The sequence below is a fragment of the Physeter macrocephalus genome, chromosome 2, assembly GCF_002837175.3.
Source record: "Physeter macrocephalus isolate SW-GA chromosome 2, ASM283717v5, whole genome shotgun sequence".
NCBI classification, from domain to species: domain Eukaryota; kingdom Metazoa; phylum Chordata; class Mammalia; order Artiodactyla; family Physeteridae; genus Physeter; species Physeter macrocephalus.
Window position 1 is genome coordinate 2,606,565 of NC_041215.1, and position 25,087 is coordinate 2,631,651.

The following is a 25,087-nucleotide window of genomic DNA, read 5'->3' on the forward strand; positions in this document are numbered from 1 at the left end:
GGAATGCGCTCCTCTCACCGCTGTGGCCTCTCCCGCTGCGGAGCACAGGCTCCGGACGCGCAGGCTCAGCGGCCATGGCTCACGGGCCCAGCCGCTCTGCGGCGTGTGGGATCTTCCCGGACCGGGGCACAAACCCGTATCCCCTGCACCAGCAGGCAGACTCCCAACCACTGTGCTACCAGGGAAGCCCTGTGATTTTTTATTATATATAGATTGTATCATTCACCTGGTTTTCTTTTATGATTATCTTTCCTAATCTATCCGTAAGAACTCAGTATATATCAAAGATTGTAATATTTTGCTATTCATTTTGAATACGTTTTCTCCATATGTTTTAATTTGTTTTAGAAATTGCTTTTTTGCTGGCTTTAAATATTTATATATTAAGATCTATGAATTTTTTCTTTCATATTTTTTTCAATGCTCATGTTTAGGAAGGTTGTTCCACACCTAGATAATAAAAATATTCTGCTATATTTTCTCCTGGATATTTTATGGTTTCAGCTTCTTATATTTAATTTTTAATATATTTTTAATATATCCATTATTTTGTTATGTACTTTTTCGAAACTTTCCAAGTGTTAACCAGTTAATGTCAAACCCCACCCTCTACTGATTTGAAATGCTGCATATATCTTACACAAAATTCTCATGTCTTTTTCTAGGCTTTTCATTCTTTTCCACTGATCTTGGAAGTCTATTATACACCACTATCACCCTACTGAAGTCTTTAGTGTGATATTCTCCCTCATTATTATTCTTAAATATATTCCTAACTCTTTAATAAATTTGTTGCCATTTTGAATAGAGATTTCGTTCTCATTTCATACCCTTTTCAACCTTTAAACTACCTCATTTCAATGAAATTTGAATCTGAATGGAATATAAATATTTTTAGTTTTTCGTAAGATTTATTATTTCCAATATCAAACCACTTTAAAATATGACTGGGGCATTCTCAAAATGCTTTGATTAATTTTAAACCAAGTGAACAATTTACTTCTGTACCATCTTTTAATATAACATTACATATTTAGTAAAGTGGGAATTAAGAATAATTTTTGCTCTAGTTAGTTTGATTTTATTTTAATGTTTTTCATCATCAAGTAGAGAATTTCCCACTGGCACTATTTTCCTGAAAAATATATATAACAGGAAATAAACAAAAGTGGTGTGTATCTGCCAAGTAGAAAATTTTAATTTTTTCTTTAAGCGGCAACCATATTTAGCTGTAAGTAAGATTTGTTTTGTGTTTAGCCTGTTTTCCCTAGGAAACAAAGTCTTAGTTGAAGTTTATGGGCTAAGATTTTTTTGTGGGGTGGGGAAAAGGATACATTTTCAGGGAAGAAAGAATGAAGGAAAAGTGATTAAAAGATAAAACAGGTTATGTGTTGATTAGTTGATGAAAATATTGTGACCAGAGTTCCTCGGGAACCTATTCCTGTATTACCTCTAGGAGCAGTGGTTCAGTATTTGCTAATTCAGTTTTTACGGCCATTTTACAGCACATAACTACCATAAATAATGAGAATCAGCTATAGAAGGTGGTGCATTACACACCTGGTTGCTCACTTTTACAGGTTTCCCCAGAGACCACATGGAACAACTGTGCTTCAAAGTAGTCCATCTTGGTGGTGGTGGGGGGGACGGGAACTGAGGGCAAGTGGTTTATCTGTTCACTTATTTCTGCGTCCCATTTTTTTAGTGGTTGAAATCTACTCCCGGAGTGTATAACTTTTCCATACTTCTTAGTTGTGTTCCCTGGCCTCTCTGAGGAGCTGCTGGGGAAGCCAGAGCTACTATTGGTCCTGTTGGTTGGAGGTAGGGGCTGGCTGGAGCTATGGTAGGCCTTTCCTCCCCCTGAGTGAGGATTTATAACTGCAGTAGCTGTGTGAGTCTTTACTGGGGCTACAAGGCAAGTGGTTGAGCCCAGGGACAGGAGGAGAGGTGGTGGTGGGGTTGGTGGGTGGTTAAACAGGGCTGAGCAGATTCAAGGTGGGGTATGTACCAGGACTTACATAATTTGACTAGAAAAAAACATATATGTGTTTTAACATACTGAGATTTTAAATTAAATAAGAAAGATGTTATATGTAAAATTTTAAAATATCAATTTCACATGGAGAAATTCCAGGTAACTGGAACTGTCATACTATTGCCTTCTGGTGTTGTTATATGATACCCTTTTTAACTCTTGGGAGGACACTACCAAATTAGAAGTTGAGAAGCTCCTGCCAAAAATCTATGTGTTATTTTATCAGAAGAAGGTTGATATTCATAAAAACTTTCAATATTGTGATAATGACATTTAAAACATGTTACTTTAACATTTTTAAATATGCTGCTTTAACTTAGCAAATAAGTATATTTGTGCTCAGGCCACACAATTCTGATTAAATAAAGATAACTTTATAGTCATTTCAGTTTCATTCATCATGACCAGAATGTAAACCTCTTGAGGGATTTCTCAGGGATTTTGTCTTATCCTGTATCCTCTCTAATTTGCTGGTGGCTGCTTCTTTTCGGCTCATTCCTCTCATTTAGGCCACCCTCTGTTTCTGTTTCTTCATGTTGCTCTCACCTGTTCATCTCCCAATCATTCCTCATTATTCATTGAAGACTTTTGCAGCTAGCTCAGTGTTTTGCTCTCTGCCCCAAACCCTGCTGTGATATAGATGATTTCAACTTCTTTCCCATCCGGTAGTGTTGCTTCCTCTTCTCTACACAAGAAACTTCCAGTGGCTTCCTGTCACACGTTAAACAAATTCCAAATTCTTGCCATAGCCCAAAGTGTACTGTGCTACTTCTCTGACCTTATTTCCTATCCCTTTTCATTCAACTCAGCTACATACACTGACCTCTTTGCTATTGAGTATTACCAATACGTTTTCGCTTTAGGGCCTTCGCACTTCTCTTCTGCTAGGAATGCTTTCTCCCAGATGTTTATGTAGTACTCCGTCACTTCAATCAGGTCTGTACCCAGATGTCTCTACCTCTTTTGACCTCCCTATCCAAAATAACATCCTTATCCTACTTTATTTTTCTTCACAGTACTTATTACCTCTTGATGTTTATTTGTTTATTCCATTAGAATAGGGAAGGAATAAGCTTTATCTGCTTTGTTCACTGCTGTATCTTTATCTCATCTGTCTGGCAAAACCTAAACTCTGAAGGAATTCAGAGTTTTCTCTTAATTTATCGAGTGATAAAAGAAATTGCACACTTCTTTAGATAGGTACCATTGCCAACTAAGATATCTTTTTTTTTTAACCTTAACTGAGCCCTCAGCATGGCTCAGTGATTTGTGTTATTTTAGTAATTCTTATCTTCTGACTTCCAAACACTTACTGAACTGTTTTCCTTGCATGTTTTGTCCCACATGTATCTCTAATTCAGTGACTAAACTTAAACTCATCTCTTCCATCCACTCCCGACCCTGACTCTCTTTGTGTGTCTCATCACTGTCCACTCAATTGCCTAGGCTTGAATCCTGGGACTTCTCCTTAACTTTTTCTTTTTTCTCTCACCAGCATCCGTATAGTCATCAAATTCTGTCACTTCTACCTTCTGCTTATCCCAATTAGTCTACTTATTTCTATCACCCTTGCTGTTTTAACTCCTGTCATCATTTGCCCGGATTCATGCTACAGTTTTACGTGGGCACCTTGTTTCCTCTCTGGATTTTTAAAATAAAGATTTGATTATGTCTGTGCTTTGCTTAAAGTCTGCAATGACTTTCATTGCTATTGGGATTAAAATCAATGTGATTTATCAGGCTCTTCATAATCTGGGTCCTGCCTGTCTCAGTAGCCTCATCTTGTGCCACTGACTGTCTTATAGCCATATAGAACTTTTTTTCAGCTCTTAAATGAGCCATGCTTTTTTTCCCCCCTGTCTAGAAAGCTGCACATGCTTTCCCCTTTCTCTTGACACTCTCTGCTCTGTTCCATCCTAGAATATTAGGAACTCTCGCTAATTTCTTTGTAGTGTTTATTATAGCACTTGTCATTCCTTATTCCTATTGCTTGTTTTACTGTCTTTCCCTGCATAGGCTATAGATTTCTGGAGGACTGAGAATATATATGTTTTGCTCAGTATTGTATTCTGAACTCCTTATATATACCTGCCATATTGTAGGCCTTCAAATATTTGTTGACTGAATAAATACTTATGGAATTGGATATTAAGGGGAATATAAAAGAATTGATTATCCAAAAATTCATTTCTTTATACTTGAAATGGTGTACTTATACTTGGATCAAAATTATTTAATATTTATCTTTTTATTCCCTCCATGCTCCAAAGATAATTTAAGATAAAGGTAAAAATAAATGTAGGACAATAAATTGAAACACAAGTGAATATTGTATATACAATACAAGCTTTGGTCTTATGCACTTATTAGAGGTGGCCACAGATCTTTGAAGGGCACTGTGGCAGAGACTACTAGTTGTCTTGTATCTCTTCTTTCCTTCTTCTGCAGTAATAGAATACCTGAAATGTTTTGCTGGGCATTGGCCACCTGAATGAGACTAGATTTACTAGAATTTCTTGCAGCTAGGTATGGTTAAGTGATTATGTTCTGGGCAATTGAATGTAAGTGAACGTGGTACGTGTAACATATATGCACATGGGTGGAGCTGAAGAAGCCATCTTAGACCATAAAGTGATTGGGTGAGTGGAGGCAAGTGTAACAACAAGATGGAAGGAACCTGAGTCCCTGATACACCGTGGAGCACCAACTAGTCCAGCATTGCCTTGAATTTTTGCTTCAGAGAAAAATAAGCATCTATATTGTTTAAGCCATTGTTTTTGGATTTCAGTCACTTGCAGCTGAACTTCTTGTACGACTATCAAAGCTTATTTGACAGATGGATCATATACCCTTCTGGGAACTCTTTCCTACTCTCCTGCTGGGGATTGTTGGGGTGCCTTTGCAATTCATATCAAGCTGGGGATTTGCATTGCCTCTTAAGCAAATGTGAATCACCAGCTTGATATGAGTTGTAAAGGCACCCCAACAAACTTGGCTATTGGTTTCATGTCTTCCTCAGATGTTTGGAATGTATGTTATTAAAAGGAAATAAAAGTAAACAAGCAGGGCTTCCCTGGTGGCGCAGTGGTTGAGAGTCTGCCTGCTGATGCAGGGGACATGGGTTCGTGCCCCGGTCCGGGAAGATCCCACATGCCGCGGAGAGGCTAGGCCCGTGAGCCATGGCCGCTGAGCCTGCGCGTCCGGAGCCTGTGCCCCGCAATGGGAGAGGCCACAACAGTGAGAGGCCCGCGTACCGCAAAAAAAAAAAAAAGAAAAAAAAAAAGAAAAAGGAGGTCCTACTCATAAAGAATTTAAAAGCAGGATACGCTATAAATCACTTAAGAAATCACCTGGATCCAGAGATGAAGTTTGGTGTGTGTATCTATTTATTTAACTAAAAATTACTTCAGGAGTCTATGCATTCACAAATACACAGACCTTAAAAGTGAGCTTTGTCCCTCCTTTCAAAATCAGAGAATAAACACATCTTTTTAGGAAAAACAAACAAGCCTGGTTGACTCATTCTTAAATTTGATCTTTATAAGCTTTCCTTTATGAATTTTAATAGCATTAAAGATATTTAGTAAGTGAAGTTACTTTTAAATAAGTAGCTTAATTTAGGAATTAATAACTATAAAAATGGTTACCAAAATATTATTTTATAACACTTTGGCAATAAATACCAAGTTTTTTAAAGAAGTTCATTTGCTGTAACCTAGACATTTTGTTCCTAGAACTCTTTGCTGGTAAGGAATAGGAGAGTAATTATATTTCACTGAAATGTAAGTTTGTATTCAAAATGAGATCATTAAAATTTGGTGTAGCCTTAATTTTTACAATGTTTTGGTAAGTTATTTAATAATATGAAAAAAATAATTGGGCAAGATATGTTTAGTGAGACAGTTCAATGGAATAAAATAAAAGGTCCAGGAAGTAATATGAATACATAAATGGACCTAATATATGTGATAAGGGGGTAATTCAAAATAGTGGGCAAAAGACAGACTATACAAGAAAGAAATGGTGTTGAAGCAGCTGGGTAGCCATCTGCAGAAAAATGTTGATCCATATCTCACCAGATAGGTTCAAGATTAATTTCAGTGTATCATACAGGTGAATGTAAAAAGATGGAACAAAAACACCTCAAATTTGGGTAAGACCTTGTTATTATATAAAATCCATAAGAGAAAAATTGGTAAGGTTTTCTGCATAAGAAAAAGAAGAAAAACATGCATGGTATTAAAAAAACACCATAATCAAAGTCAAAAGACAAATGAAAAAGTGGGGAAAAATATTTACATCTCAATCACAGGCAAAGGACTCAGTTTTCTAATATATAAAGAATTTGTAGAAATTAGCAATAAAAAAATAACCCAACAGAAAAATCAAAAAAGGATATGAGCAAAAAGGGCACACCAAAGGACATATGTATTACTTAAAAATGTGGAAAATTTTGACATTACATTCATGAGAGAAATATAAATTAAAACTTCACTGAGATACCATTTTTCAGATTCCATTAAATTGTAAAGTTTAATATCACCCTGAATTAACTATATGTATGTACACACTCTCATTTACTGATGATGGGAGTATAAATTGTTTCAATTTCATTGGAAGGCAATTTTGTAATAGCTATCAAAATTGTAAATTCATATTCTTTAAGCTAGTAATTTGACTTTTACTGGTGTATATTATAACTGAACATGTGTGCAGTGATGTGTACAAGATTGTTAATTGCAGCATTTTTGTAACAGCAAAAAATTATAAACAACCTTAGTGTCCCTCAGTGGGGGAAAGTATGAAAATAATGTTGTATGCTCATATAATGATGTTCAGCAGCTGTAAAAAGAGAATAAGGAAGCTCTTTATATCTGACATGAAAAGATCTGTAAGATATATTATTAAATGAAAAAAGCTAGGTTTAACAATATAACAGTGTAGTATGCTCCATATGTGTAAAAGAGTTGCGAGGAGAATGTATAGTCATAGATACATTTAAAAAGTCTCTGGAATGATACAAATTGTTAACAGCGTGTGTATGTGTATGTTCTTGTGTGCATACATAGAAGGAAGTGAGTGGGTTAGGGCTAGGCATAGCCGACTTTGCACAATGAGAAAAAAGAGAAATAGGTGCTGTTTCCTCCAGAACTTCTGTTTCTTAAAAATTTTATTATGATACGCTAATTTTGTTAGCACCAGGCAGTTGGCAGCCATTCACTGGAAAATTTTAATGAAAATAGATAGATAACAGAAGGATTTGGGGGTGGGGGGAAATTCTAGACTAAGCTTTTTATTCTGTTAAGCTTTTTCTCTAGGAAATTTAATTTAACCTTTAGTTCATTTATGATTTTTTGATAATAATAGTTGCATACTTGTATTAAAAATATTTGATTTTGTTAAGATCATCTTGTAATTTATTTCAGGTAAAATTTTTATTACTCATTAAGAAAGTGATACAGCTTGATGGGTGTACCTCTTTTTTTGTATTTTGAACCATATGACCCCAAAATATATAGTTATATGAAAATATGATGTAATGAGAAAGTAAAATACAAAACTACACATTCAATATCATTCTTCTTTTACTAAAATATTATATATACACATAAATATATAAGTTAATACCTGTGTTTATATAATAGTTATAATTGTAGATATTTACTATATCTATATATTATATATGTATATGTCATATGTATCTATATATAAACGTTTAGTAAGATAATAAATGCATGTCCATGTAGGTTTGTATGCATGTATATGAAGTGCATGTGTTAGGAAAAAGGGTTAGAAGGAAGTAGAGTAGTATCTCTCATGGTAGGATTTCAGATGATTTTTAAAACTATTTTCTTTATAAACATTTGTATTTTTCCACTTTTTATATTATGTAAAATTGATGATAAATGTTTTAATGGTATTTCTCTAAGAATTTTTACTGAAGCTTCTTTTTTCCTTCATGAAAAGAGTTTTTCAGCTTATATCTTTAATGGATACCGGATTGCCTCAGTGTTCTAATGAGAAAATAGAACTTGCAATTCTGTGGTTCTTGGATCAGTTTCGTAAAACATATGTTGGTGATCAACTTCAGCGAACCTCAAAGGTAGGTTTTTACTAGAGATTAAAATTAATGTTATTGAAGTTGAAGAAAGGTGTTCACATGTAACAGCTTTAAGCTGAATGATATATTTGGGCAATTTCTACATAAGAAATTTAGTTGATCAATTGAAGTCAATTGGTATTGAAGGCAATGTGAGATTGCTTGTTTTATGCCTAGATTTACTGTTGTCTTTGAAGATTGATTGGCAGAGTTAGTGAATATTTTTTATATGGTTAGTCATTAGTTAAGATTATTTTAAACACCTTAATGAATTTTGCCTTATTGTATTTCAAGGTTTAAAACATACGATTTACTCTTTTAGTAGTTCTGAGGTTTTTTGTTTTTTTTTTTGGGTACTTATTTATGTGATTTCCAGTGTATTTTCCACTCATTCCTTGGCATTTTTACATGATAAATGATGAGGACAAGAAGAGTAAGACATGCCTTTGAGAGGCTGCAGTTAACTTAGTGAAGGGAACACTTCTACTATGGTAATTGAAAGTTTAGCATTAGCAAGTTCAGATGAATTGATCTTAAGGCATTAATGTATTATTGAGGGCATTTATGTGAACCCTAACCAGATATTTAGTAGTACTTGGACACTGAGTAAGATCTATGAGGTTTTTTTTTTTTTCTTTTCTTCCTAGAATAATAACTCTTTCCAAAACCTTCTCTGTTGGAAGTCCTAAGGATATTCTTATCTCCTTTGGATTTATAGTTTGTATTAGTAATGTTAAGAGATTAAGTTCTAGAATAAGCTTTTTATATTGAACTGAGCTTTTTTTTCCCTGGGAAATTTAGCTTAACCTTCAGTTCATTTATGGTTTTCTGTTAATAGTAGTTGTATAGTAGAATGAAAAGTATTTGATTGTGTTAAGATCATCCTTTAGTTTACTTCAGGTAAAATTTTCTTTGCTTTTTAAGAAGGTGATGTAATTTGATGCTTTCTTTGTGAAATACATTGTGATATTTTATTACCATTTAGGATTTTTTTTCATTCAGGATTAATATCAAAAAATTTTTCTTAGAATTAAGCTGACATTGAATGAGACCACTAGGGAGAAAAAGGAGTAGCTAGATATAACTGTTTTAGGTTGACAGTAAGACAAATTAGAATCAGACAAAAATTACATGGTATAAAATTTATACAGGGTACACACTGAATTATGATAAACTGTCTTGTTTTAAATGTACCCAGAGAGTTTATTTTGCTTTTGCAAAAGTGAATACTCTTGAAACATTGCTTATCTAATATCCATTTGGTCTGGGTCCTAAATCAGAACAGTGTAATATGGAGTGGAAAAGCCTTAAAATTATTGTGGTTAAAGCACTTGGAAATAATTATGTAAAATGAAATCAATTGTTTTAGGGCAATGGGTTTGAGACATTTTCTTTCCGAAGATTCTTGTATGTATATAACTTTTAATATAAGGTAATTGTGAAAAAAGTGAATTATAAAAGATAAGTTTTTCTTTTTTGAAATTGCTTACATATTAGGAAAAAATAAACACATCATCAGACTGGTGTTGATTCTTTTATTTTAATTTTACTCTAACATTTTTGGTGCATCTTATCCTATTTTCAAAGAGAATAAGGTGATTTTATTTCTGAGGCATTCCTACTGCATAACCTTGAAGTGAAGCCAAAGCTTTCCACTTTTCTTTTCTTTCTTTTTGGCTTGTCTGCTGATCTGCCTTAGTAGGAACTGTTTTGGGGCTCTTTATTGTGTGCCCTGGCACTCTTCTAGGAACTCTTCACATTCTCTCTAGGTCTTATAACAAGCCTGCAAGTTTGGTATTATTGTTCCCATTTTACAAATGAAAGAACAGACTGTCTAAGACATTTATAAGTTCTCTACATACTGTTGACAGAAATGTCAACCAACTAAGGAGGACCAGATGGAAAATATTTTTTGGTGAGAGCATTCCGGATTATGGCAAAAAAAAGGGAGAGCATTAGGTTAAAGTAAGCGAATAATGTTTAGTGTGTACTTATTTTGTACCAGGAACTTTCCTAAGCTCTCTTAAGCATTATGTCATTTAATTGGATCATATAGAGTATGACTTAAAGTTCTTCCCAGTCTCTTTTCTATGTATGTCATCAGTTTCATGCTTCACTACTCCATACTTGTATTGCATACTTTATGTGTACTAAATTTTTTTCAGCTCCTTTAACAGTCTGCATTCTCTTTCAATTCTGGACCTTTGGAAAAAAAAATGTTTCCTTTGCCTAGGACACTATTTTTTTTAATACAGCTTCCACTTCCCTGCCTTACTTAGCTAACTTCTACTTTTCTTTCACATCAGCTACCCCATCCTTTAGGATGCTCTTCTTAACTTAAATTCTGGGAGAGTTCCTTTTCTCCTACTTTTCTTTCACATCAGATACCCCATCCTTTAGGATGCTCTTCTTAAATTCTGGGAAAGTTTCTGTCCCCTATTTTAGGATTATTATACTGCATTGTAATTATTTCTTAGCAAAACATAGAGACTATAATTTGGGTTAGGACTGTTCTGTCTTCTTTATTGTTATCATCTCCACATGGTTTGCATATTGCTTGTATGCTTTCTACTAGATAATGGTTGAATGTACATATTTAGTAGAATTTCATAGGGATTGGGTTTAGATATCTTGTATAATACTTTCAGGTAATAAAGGGTATGTTCTTGAGTTGGAAAATGATGCTGACTTTAGTGAAATTGTTTGACAATTTTTTTTAAGATATATTAATTAATTTATTTTTAATTAATTAATTTTTTTTTGGCTGCATTGGGTCTGTTGCTGCACACGGGCTTTCTCTAGTTGCGGCGAGTGGGGGCTACTCTTTGTTGTGGTGCACGGCCTTCTCATTACGGTGGCTTCTCTAGGCACGGGCTCTAGGCGTGCAGGCTCAGTAGTTGTGGCACGCGGGCTTCAGTAGTTGTGGCTCATGGGCTCTAGAGCACAGGCGCAGTAGTTGTGGCTCACGGGCTTAGTTGCTCCGTGGCATGTGGGATCTTCCCGGACCAGGGCTTGAACCCGTGTCCCCTGCATTGGTAGGCGGATTCTTAACCAATGCGCCACCAGGAAAGCCCTGTTTGACAATTTTAAGTAAGGTATACCATTAATAAGCATCTTAAAAATTCTATAAAAGCCTTCATATGCAAAATAATATAATTTATAGAAATAAATGCTCCAGGAACCAAGGTGGGAATCATTGAAGTGATTGTATAGAAGTTTGTCCTATAAGTGAGAAAGAGAAATCATAAATAGTAGCTGTAGGCATTAATTGAGCAAGTAGTCTGTGCCAAAGACTTTGCTCAACACTTGACAGGCATCTAATTTCATCTCACAAAAACTTCATGGAAATAGTTATCTTTATTAACATCCCCACCACTTTTTACAGATATGGAAACTGAGGCTTGGAATAGTTAATTAATGTGATTAAGTGGTTGAATCTGGATTTGAACCCAGGACACCTGATAGAGCCTTTGCTGCTAACCACTTTGCTGTATTGCCTCCTGTTGGATCTTTGACTGGGATATTGAATGGACCTTTCAAGCTCAACAGGTTCTAAAAAGAAACATTGTCTTCTAAACTGCTTTCTACCTACTTTTCTATTTTGAGGAAGAATGACTTTGAACCCAAAATTTCCACTTTTTTCTTATTTCTTATGTCTAATCTGTCACCTATTCTTGCTGATTTTATTTCCTAAATATCTCTCAGTTCCACTCCTTTCTCAGGGCCCTTCCTTTTTATTCTTGTTACTGCTTACATTTCTCACTAGATTTCAAAAGTTTTCTGGTTGTACTCTTTGTTTCCTTTTTGCCTTCTTCCAGTCCATTTTCCGTACTGCCACCAGAGTAATCTTTTCTTCGGTAGAAAACCAGAGAGAATGGTGTAATGAACAGTCACACATCCATCTTCCAGCTTTGTCAAATCTGAATGCTTTGCCATATTTACTTCAGATCTGTATATTTTAAAATTAAATATTGAATACATATTGCTCTGATTCTATTAGCCTCACTTCTTGCCCAAAAGTAACCACTACCCTAAATTTAGTGTGATTTTCATGCACGATATCGTTCTTTCCCACATTTCTATATATTTATTAACAAAACATAGTATTATTGACTTTATAGAAAATTATTAGGCAGAAACTTGCCTTTTTTGATCAGCATTGTTTTTGAGATTTATCCATGATGATACATGTAGTTTTTGTTTGTTTTAAAGAACAGGTGTCATTCTTTTTTAAAAAAATTATTTATTTTATTTAGTTATTTTTGGCTACGTTGGGTCTTTGTTGCTACGCACAGGCTTTCTCTAGTTGCGGTGAGTGGGGGCTACTCTTCGTTGCGGTGCATGGACTTCTCATTGCACTGGCTTCTCTTCTTGCAGAGCACAGGCTCTAGGCGCACGGGCTTCAGTAGTTGCAGCACATGGGCTCAGTAATTGCAGCTCGCAGGCTCTAGAGTGCAGGCTCAGTAGTTGTGGCGTACAGGCTTAGTTGCTCCGTGGCATGTGGCATCTTCCGGGACCAGGGCTCGAACCCGTGTGCCCTGCGTTGGCCGGCAGATTCTTAACCACTGCACCACTAGGGAAGCCCTGATACGTATAGTTTTAAGTATTTTAATTATTTAATGGTATTACAATATATTACTGTGCCATTATATATTCTTTTTTTTAATATACATTAGGTGTTTCCAGTTTTAACGTTTACAAAAAATACTGCAGTATATATACTAATACCTATTTCCTCATGCATATGTATGAGTTTCTCAAAGGTAAATACTAGGAATGGAATTGCTAGGTTGTGGAATGTTCATATCTTTAGCTTTACAAGATATTCTCAGGTTGCCCTTCTAAGTGTTGTAAAAGTTTATTCTTCCTCCCCCAGCAGAGTAGGTGTGTGTTGCTGTATATTGTCATAATACTTGCTTTTGTCAGTCTTTAAATTTTGCCAGTCTTCAGGGAACACATTTCTTACTGTGCCATTTCTCTGCTTAAAATTATTATTGATTTCCCATTATTTACAAAATAAATTTCTTCTTATGGTCAAACTTCACCTACCTTTGCAACTTTTTCTTTTGATACTGCATTCTATTCTATGACATGGTGTATATGTGCTGCTGTGTATTTATTTCCTGCTTGCATATTTCAATTATCCAATGAATATTAATAAGTAACTACTGTATATTAAGGCCAGGGATACAAAGGCAAATAGGATGGTCCATCTCCCCAGTAAGTTTATTAATTAAAGAGGGAAGATAGCAAATAAAGAAAAAAAATAGAAAATTTATCCACATCTATATTGAAACAGTATATAAATAAGGAAAAGACAAACTGTTAAATAAATGCTGCTGGGATATTTTGTTATATCTATGTAAAAATTGTATTATTCACAGCATACAAATATCAAATCCAAATAAGTTAGAGGCCTCTTAGTGTGAAAAGTAGAAGATTATGATTTAGGGATAGGGAAGGATTTTTTTAAGACATAAAAAGCCCAAAGTGGGCTTCCCTGGTGGCTCAGTGGTTGAGAGTCCACCTGCCGATGCAGGGGACATGGGTTCGTGCCCTGGTCTGGGAAGATCCCACATGCTGCGGAGTGGCTAGGCCTGTGAGCCATGGTCGCTGAGCCTGCGCATCCGGAGCCTATGCTCCGCAACGGGAGAGGCCACAACAGTGAGAGGCCTGCGTACCGCAAAAAAAAAAAAAAAAAAAACCCAAAGTGTAGATACAAAGGTTGACAAATTCTACCCATTTTAAAAGTAAAAACTTCTGTGGATAAAAAAGATACAATAAACAAAGTAAAAAGACAACCTGTAGACAGGTTGTAAGATATTTGTAATACATGTAACTTAAAGAGAATCAATATTCAGTTATATAAACAATTTCTATGAATCAATAAGAGAAAAACAACTCAGTAGAAAAATGGGCAAAAGATGTGAATAAACAATTCACTGAAGAGGAAATCACAGTTGTAGATAAATATGAAGAAATGTTCATCCTTTTGTGGACTCGGGAATGCAAATTAAAGCTACAGTGAGATACCATATTATACCTGTTAGCTGGAAACAGTTACAAAGTCTGACAAGTGTTAAGTATTTGTCAGGAAGTAAAATAGCAAACATTCTACACTGCTGGTAGAATCCAAATTGGTAAAATTGCTTTGGAAAACAGTTTAGCAATATTTAAGAAACTTAAAAATGCATATACTCTTGGATCAGGGAACACAAATTCTAAGAACATACTTTAAAGATGCTCACATGTGTACAGATGATGCTCCTCTTTTTATAAGGGCATTAATCTCATCATGAGGGCCCCACCCTCATGACCTCACCTAACCTTCATTACTTCCCCCAAACCCCACTTACTAATACCATTCCTTGGGGAGTTAAAGATTTAACATATGAATTTGGAGGGGACACAAACATGTAGCCCATAACAGATGACTGGAGATTATAGTATTCAAAAAACAGACAAAAAAGAATGAAGGAAAATGAACAGAGCCTGGGAGAACTATAGATCCCTGTTAAGTACACCAACAAACATATGGAGTACCTGGTAGGAGGAGTAACAAAGAGGACAGCAAGAAAGGAGCAGAAAAAATATATTTAAAGCAATAATGGCTTAAAAATTACCACATTTGTTGAAAAACATTACCCATCAAAGAAGTGTAACAAAAAAGGTCCACACTAAAATCATACCATAGTAAAAATGCTGAAAGACAGACAAAGAGAAAAATTTGAAAGCAACGAGAGAAAAACTACTCCTCACATACAAGGGAACTCCAATAAGATTAATAGCTGACTTATTTTTAGAAACAGTGAAGGCCAGAAGACATTTGGATGGCATATTCAAAATGCTGAAAGAAACTGGTAACCAAGAATTCCATATCCAGCAAAACTATCTTTAGAAATGAAAGGAGAATTAAAGACATTTTCAGATGAACAAAAACTGAGAGAATGCATTGCTATCAGAGCTGCCTTATAAGAAATGCTAAATGAGGTACTGCAGGCTGAAAGCAAGTGATCTCAGACAAATTCATACGGATCCATGGAAAAAACCAAGAGCACTAGTGAAGCTAATTAAGCAATTATAAAACACGGTACTTCTTCTCTTAACTGATTGAAAAGCAATTGTATATAACAGTTACATATTTTATATACATATACACTGTATCGATAGCATATAACATGTAGAGATATCAATAGCAGCACACAGAAGGTGGGTGGGGAAAAAAGAAAAAAGGTGGGTGGAAGCAAAGTTGTGGAAATGACACAAGATGGTAACTCAAATATAAGAATCAATAAAGAGAACTAGAAATGGTAAATAAGAATGTTTAGCAAACACTTTAAACATATTCTTGCTTTTTTTTTCTCTCAACTTCTTTAAAAGACACAATTATGTAAAGAAATAATTACCATAATTTATTGTTGGGTTTGTAATACGTAGTTGTAATATGTTATAACATACAATAACAATACTACAAAAGGGGAGCAAAAAGAATAGAGCTATGTAGGAGCAACATTTCTTTATCTCATTGGAACTAAGTTAGTATAAATCTGAGGTAGATTATATTAAGATGTATATATTGAGCCCAAAGGCAACCACCCAGAAAGTTACCCAAAAAATGTATAGTGAAAAAAGTCATTAAAGTTTTAAAAATGTTACATTAGAAAATATTCGCTTAATGCAAAAGAAAGCAGTACAGGAAAGCTAGAGGAACAAAAAAGACAGTAGCTTTTTTTTTTTTTTCGGTATGCGGGCCTCTCACTGTTGTGGCCTCTCCCGTTGCGGAGCACAGGCTCCGGACGCGCAGGCTCAGCGGCCATGGCTCACAGGCCCAGCCGCTCCATGGCATGTGGGATCTTCCTGGACCGGGGCATGAACCCATGTCCCCTGCATCAGCAGGCGGACTCTCAACCACTGCACCACCAGGGAAGCCCCAGTAGACATTTTTTAAAAAGTAAAATGGCTGACATAAATCTAACAATATCAATAATAACGTTACATTTAGAATGGATTATATAATCTGACCAATAGGCAGAGCTTGTCAGATTAAAAAAAAAATGTCCAACATGCTATCTACAGAACACACTCTTTAAATTCAAAGATGCAAGTAGATTGAAAGTAAAGGGATGGCAAAAGATATACAGATAGCAACCATAAAAAAGTTGGAGTGACTATACTAATATCAAACAAAATAGACTTTAAAACAAAAAATGTCACTAAGGATGAAGAGGGACATTTTATAATGATAAAATAATCAGCCCATGAGGAAGATATAACAGTTACAAACGTATTACTACCTAAGAACAGAGGCAAAAACTGAAGCCTCTGGTTTTTTGTTTTGTTTTGTTTTTAAATATTTTATTTATTTATTTGGTTGTGCCCTGTCAGTTGCGGCAGATGGGCTCCTTAGTTGTGTCATGCATGTGGGATCTAGCTCCCTGACCAGGGATTGAACCCAGGCCCCCTGCATTGGGAGCATGGAGTCTTAACCACTGTGCCACCAGGGAAGTCCTGACGCCTCTGTTTTTTACATGAAGCAAAAACTGACAGAAATAACAACATTAGTTGAAGAATTTAATGCCCTAGCTTCTATAATGAATGGAACAACTAGACAGAAGATCTATAAGGAAGTAGTAGACTTGAACAGCACTATAAACTAACTGGACCACAGACAACTATAGAACACTCCACCTAACAACAACAGAATATACTTTCTTCCCATGTACACACAGAACATTGTCCAGGATGGACAACATGCTTTACCATAGAACAAAACTCAGTAAATTTAAGAGGATTGAAATAATACAAAGTATGTTCTCCAACCACAATGGAATGAATAGAATTCAGTGAAAAAGAATTTTGGGAAACTCACATATATGTGGAAATTAAACAACACACTTCTAAATAACCAATGAGTCAAAGAAGAAATAAGAAGGGAAATTAGGAAATAGTTCTAGGTGAAAGAAAATGAAGACACAATATACCCTAACTTATAAGATTCATTTAAAGCAGTACTTAGGGCTAACTTTATAGTATAAACACCTACATTAAAAAAGAAGAAACATCTTTAATAGCCTAACCTTCTACCTTAACACACTGGAAAAATAAGAAACTAAACCTAAAGTAAGGAGAAGGAAGGATATAATAAAGTAAGAATAGAAATTTAATGTAATAGAAATTATAATTCATGGGAAATTAAATCACTATAATTCAGGAAAATTCATTTCAATACTATAATGACATACCACTCCACCCCTAGGATGGATATAATCATAAAGACAGATAATAACATATCGGTAAAGACATGGAGAAGTTGGACCTTCATACACTGTTGGAATGTAAAATGGTGCAGCTAGTTTGGAAAACAGACTGGAAGTTCTTCAAAAAGTTGAACATAGAGTTGCCATATGATCCAGTAATTCCAGTCCTCTGTATATACCCAAGAGAAATGAAAGCACACATCCACATAAAAACTTTACACACTATTCGTAGAAGCATTCCTAGTAGTCATTAAGTCAAAAAAATTCAAATATCCATCAGCTGCAGAGAGGATAAATAAAATGTGGTATATCCCTAAATGGAATATTATTCAGTCATAAAAAGGAGTGAAGTATTGATACATGCTACACCATGGATCATCCTTGAAAACATTACGCTAAGTGAAAGAAGCCAGTCACAGAAGAGCAAATACTGTGTGATTCTACTTATAGGAAATTTCCAGAATAGACATATCTATAGAAACAGAATGTAGATTATTGTCTAGTAAAGGTTTCTTTTTGTGGTGTTGAAAATATTCAAAAATTGATAGTGGTGATGGTTGCAAATATCTGTTAATATACTAAAAACCAATTAATTGTACACTTTAAATATGTACAGTTATATGAATGTCTGAATGATTGTATGAATGTCTCAACTACTACCAAAAAAGGACTAAAGCTCACTTTTAAAATGGGGACAAGATTTAAACAAGCACAACTAAAGAAGATATCTAAATGGCCAATAATCACATAAAAAAATGGTCAACATTGTTAATCATCAGAGAAATATGAAAGAAGTATCATTTCACACCTGCCAAAATGGCTAAAAATGAAAAGACTGATAAACCCAAGCCTTGACGATGGTGTGGAATATATGAAACTATGATATGTTGCTGATGGCAGTGTAAATTGTTGTATCCATTTTGGAAAATTATTTGATGAGTCTCCTAAAGCTGAACAGAGCTTACCCTGTAGTTCATCAGTTTCACTCTTAGGTATTTACCCAGAAGAAATAAGTTTATATATCCAAGTGACTTATATAGGAATGTTCATAGTAGCTTCATTTATAATGTCCCCAAACTGGAAACCTGTGTTCACTAACAGTCTAATGGATAGATAAATTAATGTGTACCACATGGCAGTAAAAGAAAAGAAAAATATTATGATACATGCAAAAATGTGGGCAAATTGATGATAATCAATTTAGCCATGATGGTGAATGAAAAATTAGACACAAAGTATACATACTTTATGATTCTGTTTAACAATTTAATGTGCTATTGATTGATTTGTGAATCTCAATCCATCCTTAAGTCTGTGGAATAAATCCCACTTGATCATGGTGTATGTTCCTTTTGATATATTGTTGGATTCAGTTTGCTAAAATTTTGTTGAGGATTTTTACATCTGTATTCATCAGAGATGTTGGCCTGTAAAAAAATTCTTTTGTAGTGTCTTTGACTGGTTTTGGTATTAGAGTAATGGTGGCTTTATAGAATGAATTTGGGAGTGTTCTCTCCAGTTCAGTTGTTTGGAGTAGTTTATGAAGGATCAGTATTAACTCTTTGGTAGAATTCCCGTGTGAAGCCATTCGGTCTTGGACTTCTGTTTGCTGGGATTTTTTTGACTACAAATTCAATTTCACTTCTAGTGATTAGTCTGTTCAGATTATCTGTTTCTGATTCAGTCACGGAAGGTTGTATGTTTCTAGAAATTTGTCCATTTCTTCTAGGTTGTCCAGTTTGTTGACATATAACTATAGAATTCTCTTAAAATTTTTGTATCTCTGTGGTATTGGTTATTTCTCCTCTTTCATTTCTTATTTCGTTTATTTGTGTCCTCTTTTTCTTGAGGAGCCTGTCTAAAGGCTTATCAATTTGGTTTATCTTTTAAAAATCCAGCCCTTTGTTTCATTGATTTTTTTTCTATTGTTATTTTTCTCTCTATTTTATTTTTCTCCTCTCTGATTTTTATTATTTTCTTTCTTCTGCTGACTTTGGGCTTTGTTTGTTCTTCATTTTCTAATTCCTGTAGGTGGTAGGTTAGGTTGTTTGAGATTTTTCTTGTTTCTTGAGGAAGCCCTGTATTGCTATAAACTTCCCTATTAGAACTGCTTTTGTTGGTGTCTTATAGATTTTGGAAAGTTGTGTTTCCACTTTCATTTGTCTTGATGTATTTTCTGATTTCCTCTTTCATTTCTTTATTGACCCATTGGTTTTTTAGTAGCATGTTGTTTAGTCTCCATGTTTGTTTTTCCCAATTTTCTTCCCATAATTGGTTTCTAGTTTCATACTGTTTTGGTTGGAAAAAGTGCTTGATATAATTTCTGTTTTCTTAAATTTGTAGAAACTTGTTTTGTGGCCAGCATGTTATCTATTCTGGAGAACATCCCATGCGCACTTGAAAAGAACGTATTTTCTGCTGTTTTGGGATGGAATGTCCTGTAGATATCTGCTAAATAGGTCCGACTGATCTAATATGTCATTTAAGACCACTGTTGCCTTATTGATTTTCTGTCTGGATGATTGTCCATTGATGTAATGGGGCATTAAAATTTCCTACAATTATTGTGTTATTGTCACCTCCTGGTATGTCTATTAATATTCACTTTATATATTTAGGTGCTCCTGTCTTAGTTGCATATATGTTAACGAGTGTTATATCTGCTTCTTATATTGATCTCTTCATCATTTTATAATGCCCTTCTTTGTCTTTTGGTATAGTCTTTGTTTTAAAATGTATTTTGTCTGCTATGAGTATTGTTACCCCGGCATTCTTGCTTTTATTTGCATGAAATATCTTTTTTCCATCCCCTCATGCTCAGTCTGTGTGTGTCTGTAGCTCTGAAGTGAGTCTCTTATAAGCAGCATAGAGATGGGTCTTATTTTTTTATGTAATCAGCTAACCTGTGTCTTTTGATTGGAGCATTTAGTTCTTTGACACTTAAAGTGATTATTGATAGGTATGTACTTATTGCCAGTTTGGTACTTGTTTTCTGGTTGTTTTTGTAGTTCTCTTTTCTTTTTTTCTGTTCTGGTTTAATGATTTGTTTGTTTGTTTTAGTGGTATGCCTGTATCCCTTTCTCTCTAGTTTTTGTTTATCTATTGTAGGTTTTTGACTCGTGGTCATCGTGGGGTTCATATGTGTTGGCCTATAACTATATCTACTTGTTTTAAACTGGTATTCATTTAAGTTCAGACTCATTCTAAAAGATCTATATTTCTTTCCTCTCCCACATTTTGTGCTGTGATGTTGTATTTTACAGCTTCATGTTTATCCCTTTAATGTTTATTGTAGTTATAGTTGACTTTACAATATTTTGTCCTTTAATCTTTGGACTAGCTTATTTAAGCTGTTGATCTCCAGCGTTTACTGTATATTTGCCTTTACTAGTGAGTTGTTTTTTTTTTCCTATCCTATAGATACTTAATTCTTGTTATATCCTTTTCTTTTGCACTTTAGAGAAGACCCTTTACATTTCTTTTATGGAAAGTTTAGTATTGATGGTGATGGGGTCTTTTAGGTTTTTTTTTTCTCCTCTGCTCAGTGGCTGTCACCATCCTACTGGGGGCAGGGGCAGGTTTCAAGTTGCTGAAATAGAAGCCCTGAGGATCAGGTCTGAGCTGGCTCTGTTCCCTCTATGTGTGTGCTCTCCCTCCTCCCAGCACTGGCACCCTTGCCCTAGAGGGGAGCAGGGCTGGAGCAACAGGGGCTGGAGCAGACCCTTGGTGTGGATCTGGGCACAGGATTGTGGCAGTGCCAGCTGTAGTCAGAGTCCTAGACCACTTATGTCAAACTGCTTCCATAAATGCCAGTAATGACTGCCCATGTCCCATTCGGGTTTTTGTTCAGGGTTCAAGCCACCTTTGTCCCTCACAACTGAGCACTCCCCTTAGCCACTGCAGCCCTAGCCCTAGTGTGGAACCATGTTGCAAAGCAAGCAGGGCCAATGTGGGCGCTTAACTGAGGTTGGGCCTTGCGTTGGGACAATCACAGGAAACTTGTAGGAGTCTAGGGCAGTTTCACTCTGCCTTCTCTACTTTATTTCAAGAGTAACCAAGTGTGTGCATGCCCTTCACCAGCAGAATCTAGTTTTTTTACAGCCTTCCTGTTATTCCCACTGTTTTTCTAACCAGCTAAGGGAACTTGTATTGGTGGTGTCAGACTGCAGGGCTGGAGCACCCAATATGTGACTTGAACCACTCACTCCCTAGAGAGGATCCCCCTCCTTTTCTTTGTCCCCTCCCAGGGACCCAGGTCCTGACCTGATCGTTTCTCTTTCCTTCCTACTGGATTCCGTGTGGATCTTTCTTACAGCCTTGGTTGTACAAGAGTCAGCAACTCTCCAGTTATTTTAGTTTTCAGTGAGAATTTCTCAAATGTAGATGTACTTTTGATGTGTTCTTAAATCCCATGTCCTCCTGCTCCACCATCTTGATCTGAATCCCCCATTGTAATTTTTAATCCAGTTAAAATTGAATTGTAAATTTTAAAATGGGATATGGAAGAACCTTTTTTATAGACACATACACACAGAGATCTTGGCTTCTGAATATTTATCAGTAGGTGGAAATTTTGAACTTTGTTTTTAATTCCCTTTATTTATTCAAGCCAACCCTACCCATAAACATTTTTGCTTTTGTTGGTTACAGAAATCTCACCAGTAAGTTGAATTGCAAAAGTTAGTTAAATTGTGGTCATTTAGATCTTGGAATGTACTTTCCTTTAAAAATAGATCTACAAAGAACTGTTTAATCAAGGACACTGATAAGCCCTAGTATTAATAGAAGTTTCCTGAATTTTGGCCTCCTAAACTAGGACACCAGAAATTGAGGAGGAAGCAAGTTCCCTTTCCCTCTTAGGATTTAAATTTTCAAATAGACAAGTTAGTCTTAGAGGTTTTCTCTCCTTTTCTTCACTCCCAGTTTTGACATCCTATACAGTCAGTCACCACCAGAGGGATTTCATTCTTTGAAATGATCTGTAACTCTCTTTTCTCCATCGCACAGCAACACACATGCACACAGCAACACACAAACACACACCTCACAAATTTGCTTTTTTTCTAAACACTTGGCATCTGCTAGGTGTCAAAAGGGAAGACTCCCAATTAATGGATGAATGAATTATCCTAGGAAGGAGTTGCCTTTTCTAAAGAAGATATTTATTAGTGCCAAAGAATTTCAAATAGTATAACAAAGTGAAGTAAGTAAAAAAAATCACTCTGTTTGAGGTAGTTACTTAGATTGAGGCATTATATGGTCTGGGGATGCACTCTCATGTTATTTCTACTTCCACCTCCCCTTTTTTTGCCTTCATCCTCCTGAATTAGCTATTTTCTAAAAATTTGCAAACTGCTTTTCAGGAAGGTTCTCAGGACATTGTTATGAAGCCATAGGGAATAAAGGCAACATAGGAATTTATAAATAGGTGACCATGCATTCAGATTTGCCTAGGATTGTCCCAGTTCACACTTGTTGTGCTAGCATAATTGACAGTTAATTGCTCCATCTTTTGTTCTCAAAAGTGTCCCTGTTTGGATAATGTTATATGGTCCCTTTATGTACAAGCCATATGTTCATAAATAGGATATTGTAGTAATTCATAAATGGGAAATAACGTTATTAAGGTCAGGCAAAGTGATCCTTTTCTTTTGCTTCTCTGGCTCTCCATACCTGAGTAAAAGCCTTATTTATAATCATCATGAACTAGTGATATATAAGCACATTGTATCCTTGTAATTCTGTGGAATAACTTGGAATTTGTACTAAGACAGTTAGTGACTGTTGATGTATTTTCAAGTTATCCAAAATAGAAATGGGAATATTTCAACTTTCAAGTATCATCTTTGTATATGGATTTCTAAATTGTGTTTTGTAATTACTTTACCTGTTATCAAGCTTTTCTCCTGTTGAGTACCACATGAAGCAGCAGATGGCATTCTCTCTCTACAGCTGTTAGATCCTCCTTTGTAGAATGTTAGTAACAGTTACTGGTAAATCGAGTAGGGAAGCACGTGAATAATGAAAAAGAAAAACATAATCGTAACGGTAACTTAAGTAGACTGCTGTAACTATAATTGCAATCCAATGTTGAAATAATGTACTTGCTGCTTTTCCAGGTAACTTGGATATATTTCAATTTTTGTCAAAACAATTTTTGTATATGTATTTAATAACAGTTTTAGGAGAAAGTATTTAAGAAATCACATGAAAACTTTTGTGCATAGGATTTTCGCTTTGGTGAAAAATAGGTAGCAGCTTTAAAACATTTAAACAGTAAACATTTAACATTAAAAAAATATTCTAGTGTAACAAGTATATCATGCAGGTTGTAGGGGGAAGAAAGTACCTTCAAAAGTTGATTGTTTTTTTGAAGTTTGAGTAGAGAGGATAATGATCACTGACTTTGGGATTTTTAGAGAATAATGATCATTGACTTGGGGATTTTTTTTTTTCTGTTAAGTGTTTTAAAACTTTAAAAAAAGTTTTCGAACTTTCATTTTGAGCTGCTTTCACATTTCCTGTGTAAATGTATCATAATTTGTCTCTGTGATAGAGTGTTTTCAGAGCTAGCTACATTTTCCTTCTTGGATAATGGTTAGTGCTTATAGTCCTAGTTAATGCTGATAGTGCTGGATTGTTTTATTGCTCAAGGATTTTTTCTTTCAATTGTCATAATACATCTAATACATATATAATACATCAGAATTCAGACAGACCCTTTTTAAAAAAATATGATTTCTCTACCCCCATTCCCATGTAATTCATCTTACTTGATGATATTTATTAACTATTGAAAAAACACATTCTATGTCTCTGCTTAATAGAAAGTTGAGCAAAGCAGCCTAAGGCCTAATTTTTTTTTAATGTTTTTGCTTTATAAATGGATTTGCCAAGTTATGCTTGGCACTCCACTCCCTAAGTGCCTTTAAGTGTTGATTCAAGAGCATTAAGTACTAGACAAGGAGGTTTGCAGCAGAAAAATCTAAAGTTAAAATCTTAGCAGCTGTTAATAATTGAAATTATGATGTAATTTGGAGAAATACAGGACTTAAATTGGAAAAATAATGGGCTTAGTTTATTATTTTTAAACTGACTCCGATGTATTATTTATCATACCAAATCAAATATACCATTATTTGGCATATGTAATCATGTAATTCTTTATACATGTATTCCTTAAACACTTATTGTCTTCCTTGTGCTTAGCACTATGCCAAATCCTGGAATACAAAGATAATGATTATTTGTAAAAACTTGATAAAGTATATGCTTATACACAGAGTATTTTAAATCTGTATTTTCTTATTTTTTTCCATTTATTTTAAATGCTTATAAATTCTGAAGCATTTATAGAATTTGACATTTGTGGACAAAATGCACAAAGTAAAACTACATGTGCATTTGGATTATGAATGACATATTTTGGATTGTTCTCTTCATTAATTTTTTAAAAGGCAGAAGATAATACTTTGGTGGTGATTTTTTTGCCTCAGATACATTTATCTGGACATCTTTTGATGTTTGAAAATTTCCTAATGATTCTAAGAAATTGTTGTGATAAAAATAATAAATGAAATAGTATGTGGATGTGACTAAGATGTATCTTTGAAGCATTTTCAGCACTAAAAAACACTCAGTTTAAAGAGGTTTTAGTTTTTAAATTTTTTCTTTTTCTTTTTTTTTTTTTTTTTT

General features: G+C 34.8%; 1 protein-coding gene across 7 annotated transcripts in view; it reads left to right on the forward strand.

The window, feature by feature from the left end:
- The window catches only part of RANBP17 (RAN binding protein 17), a 328,773-nt gene that overhangs the window by 76,652 nt on the left and 227,034 nt on the right, over positions 1–25,087 (forward strand). For all 7 annotated transcript variants that reach the window (XM_028497353.2, XM_028497354.2, XM_028497356.2 and 4 more), the window contains one exon: positions 8,003–8,138. In XM_028497353.2, the coding sequence (XP_028353154.1) occupies positions 8,003–8,138 (136 nt within the window). The remainder of the gene's footprint in view (positions 1–8,002; positions 8,139–25,087) is intronic.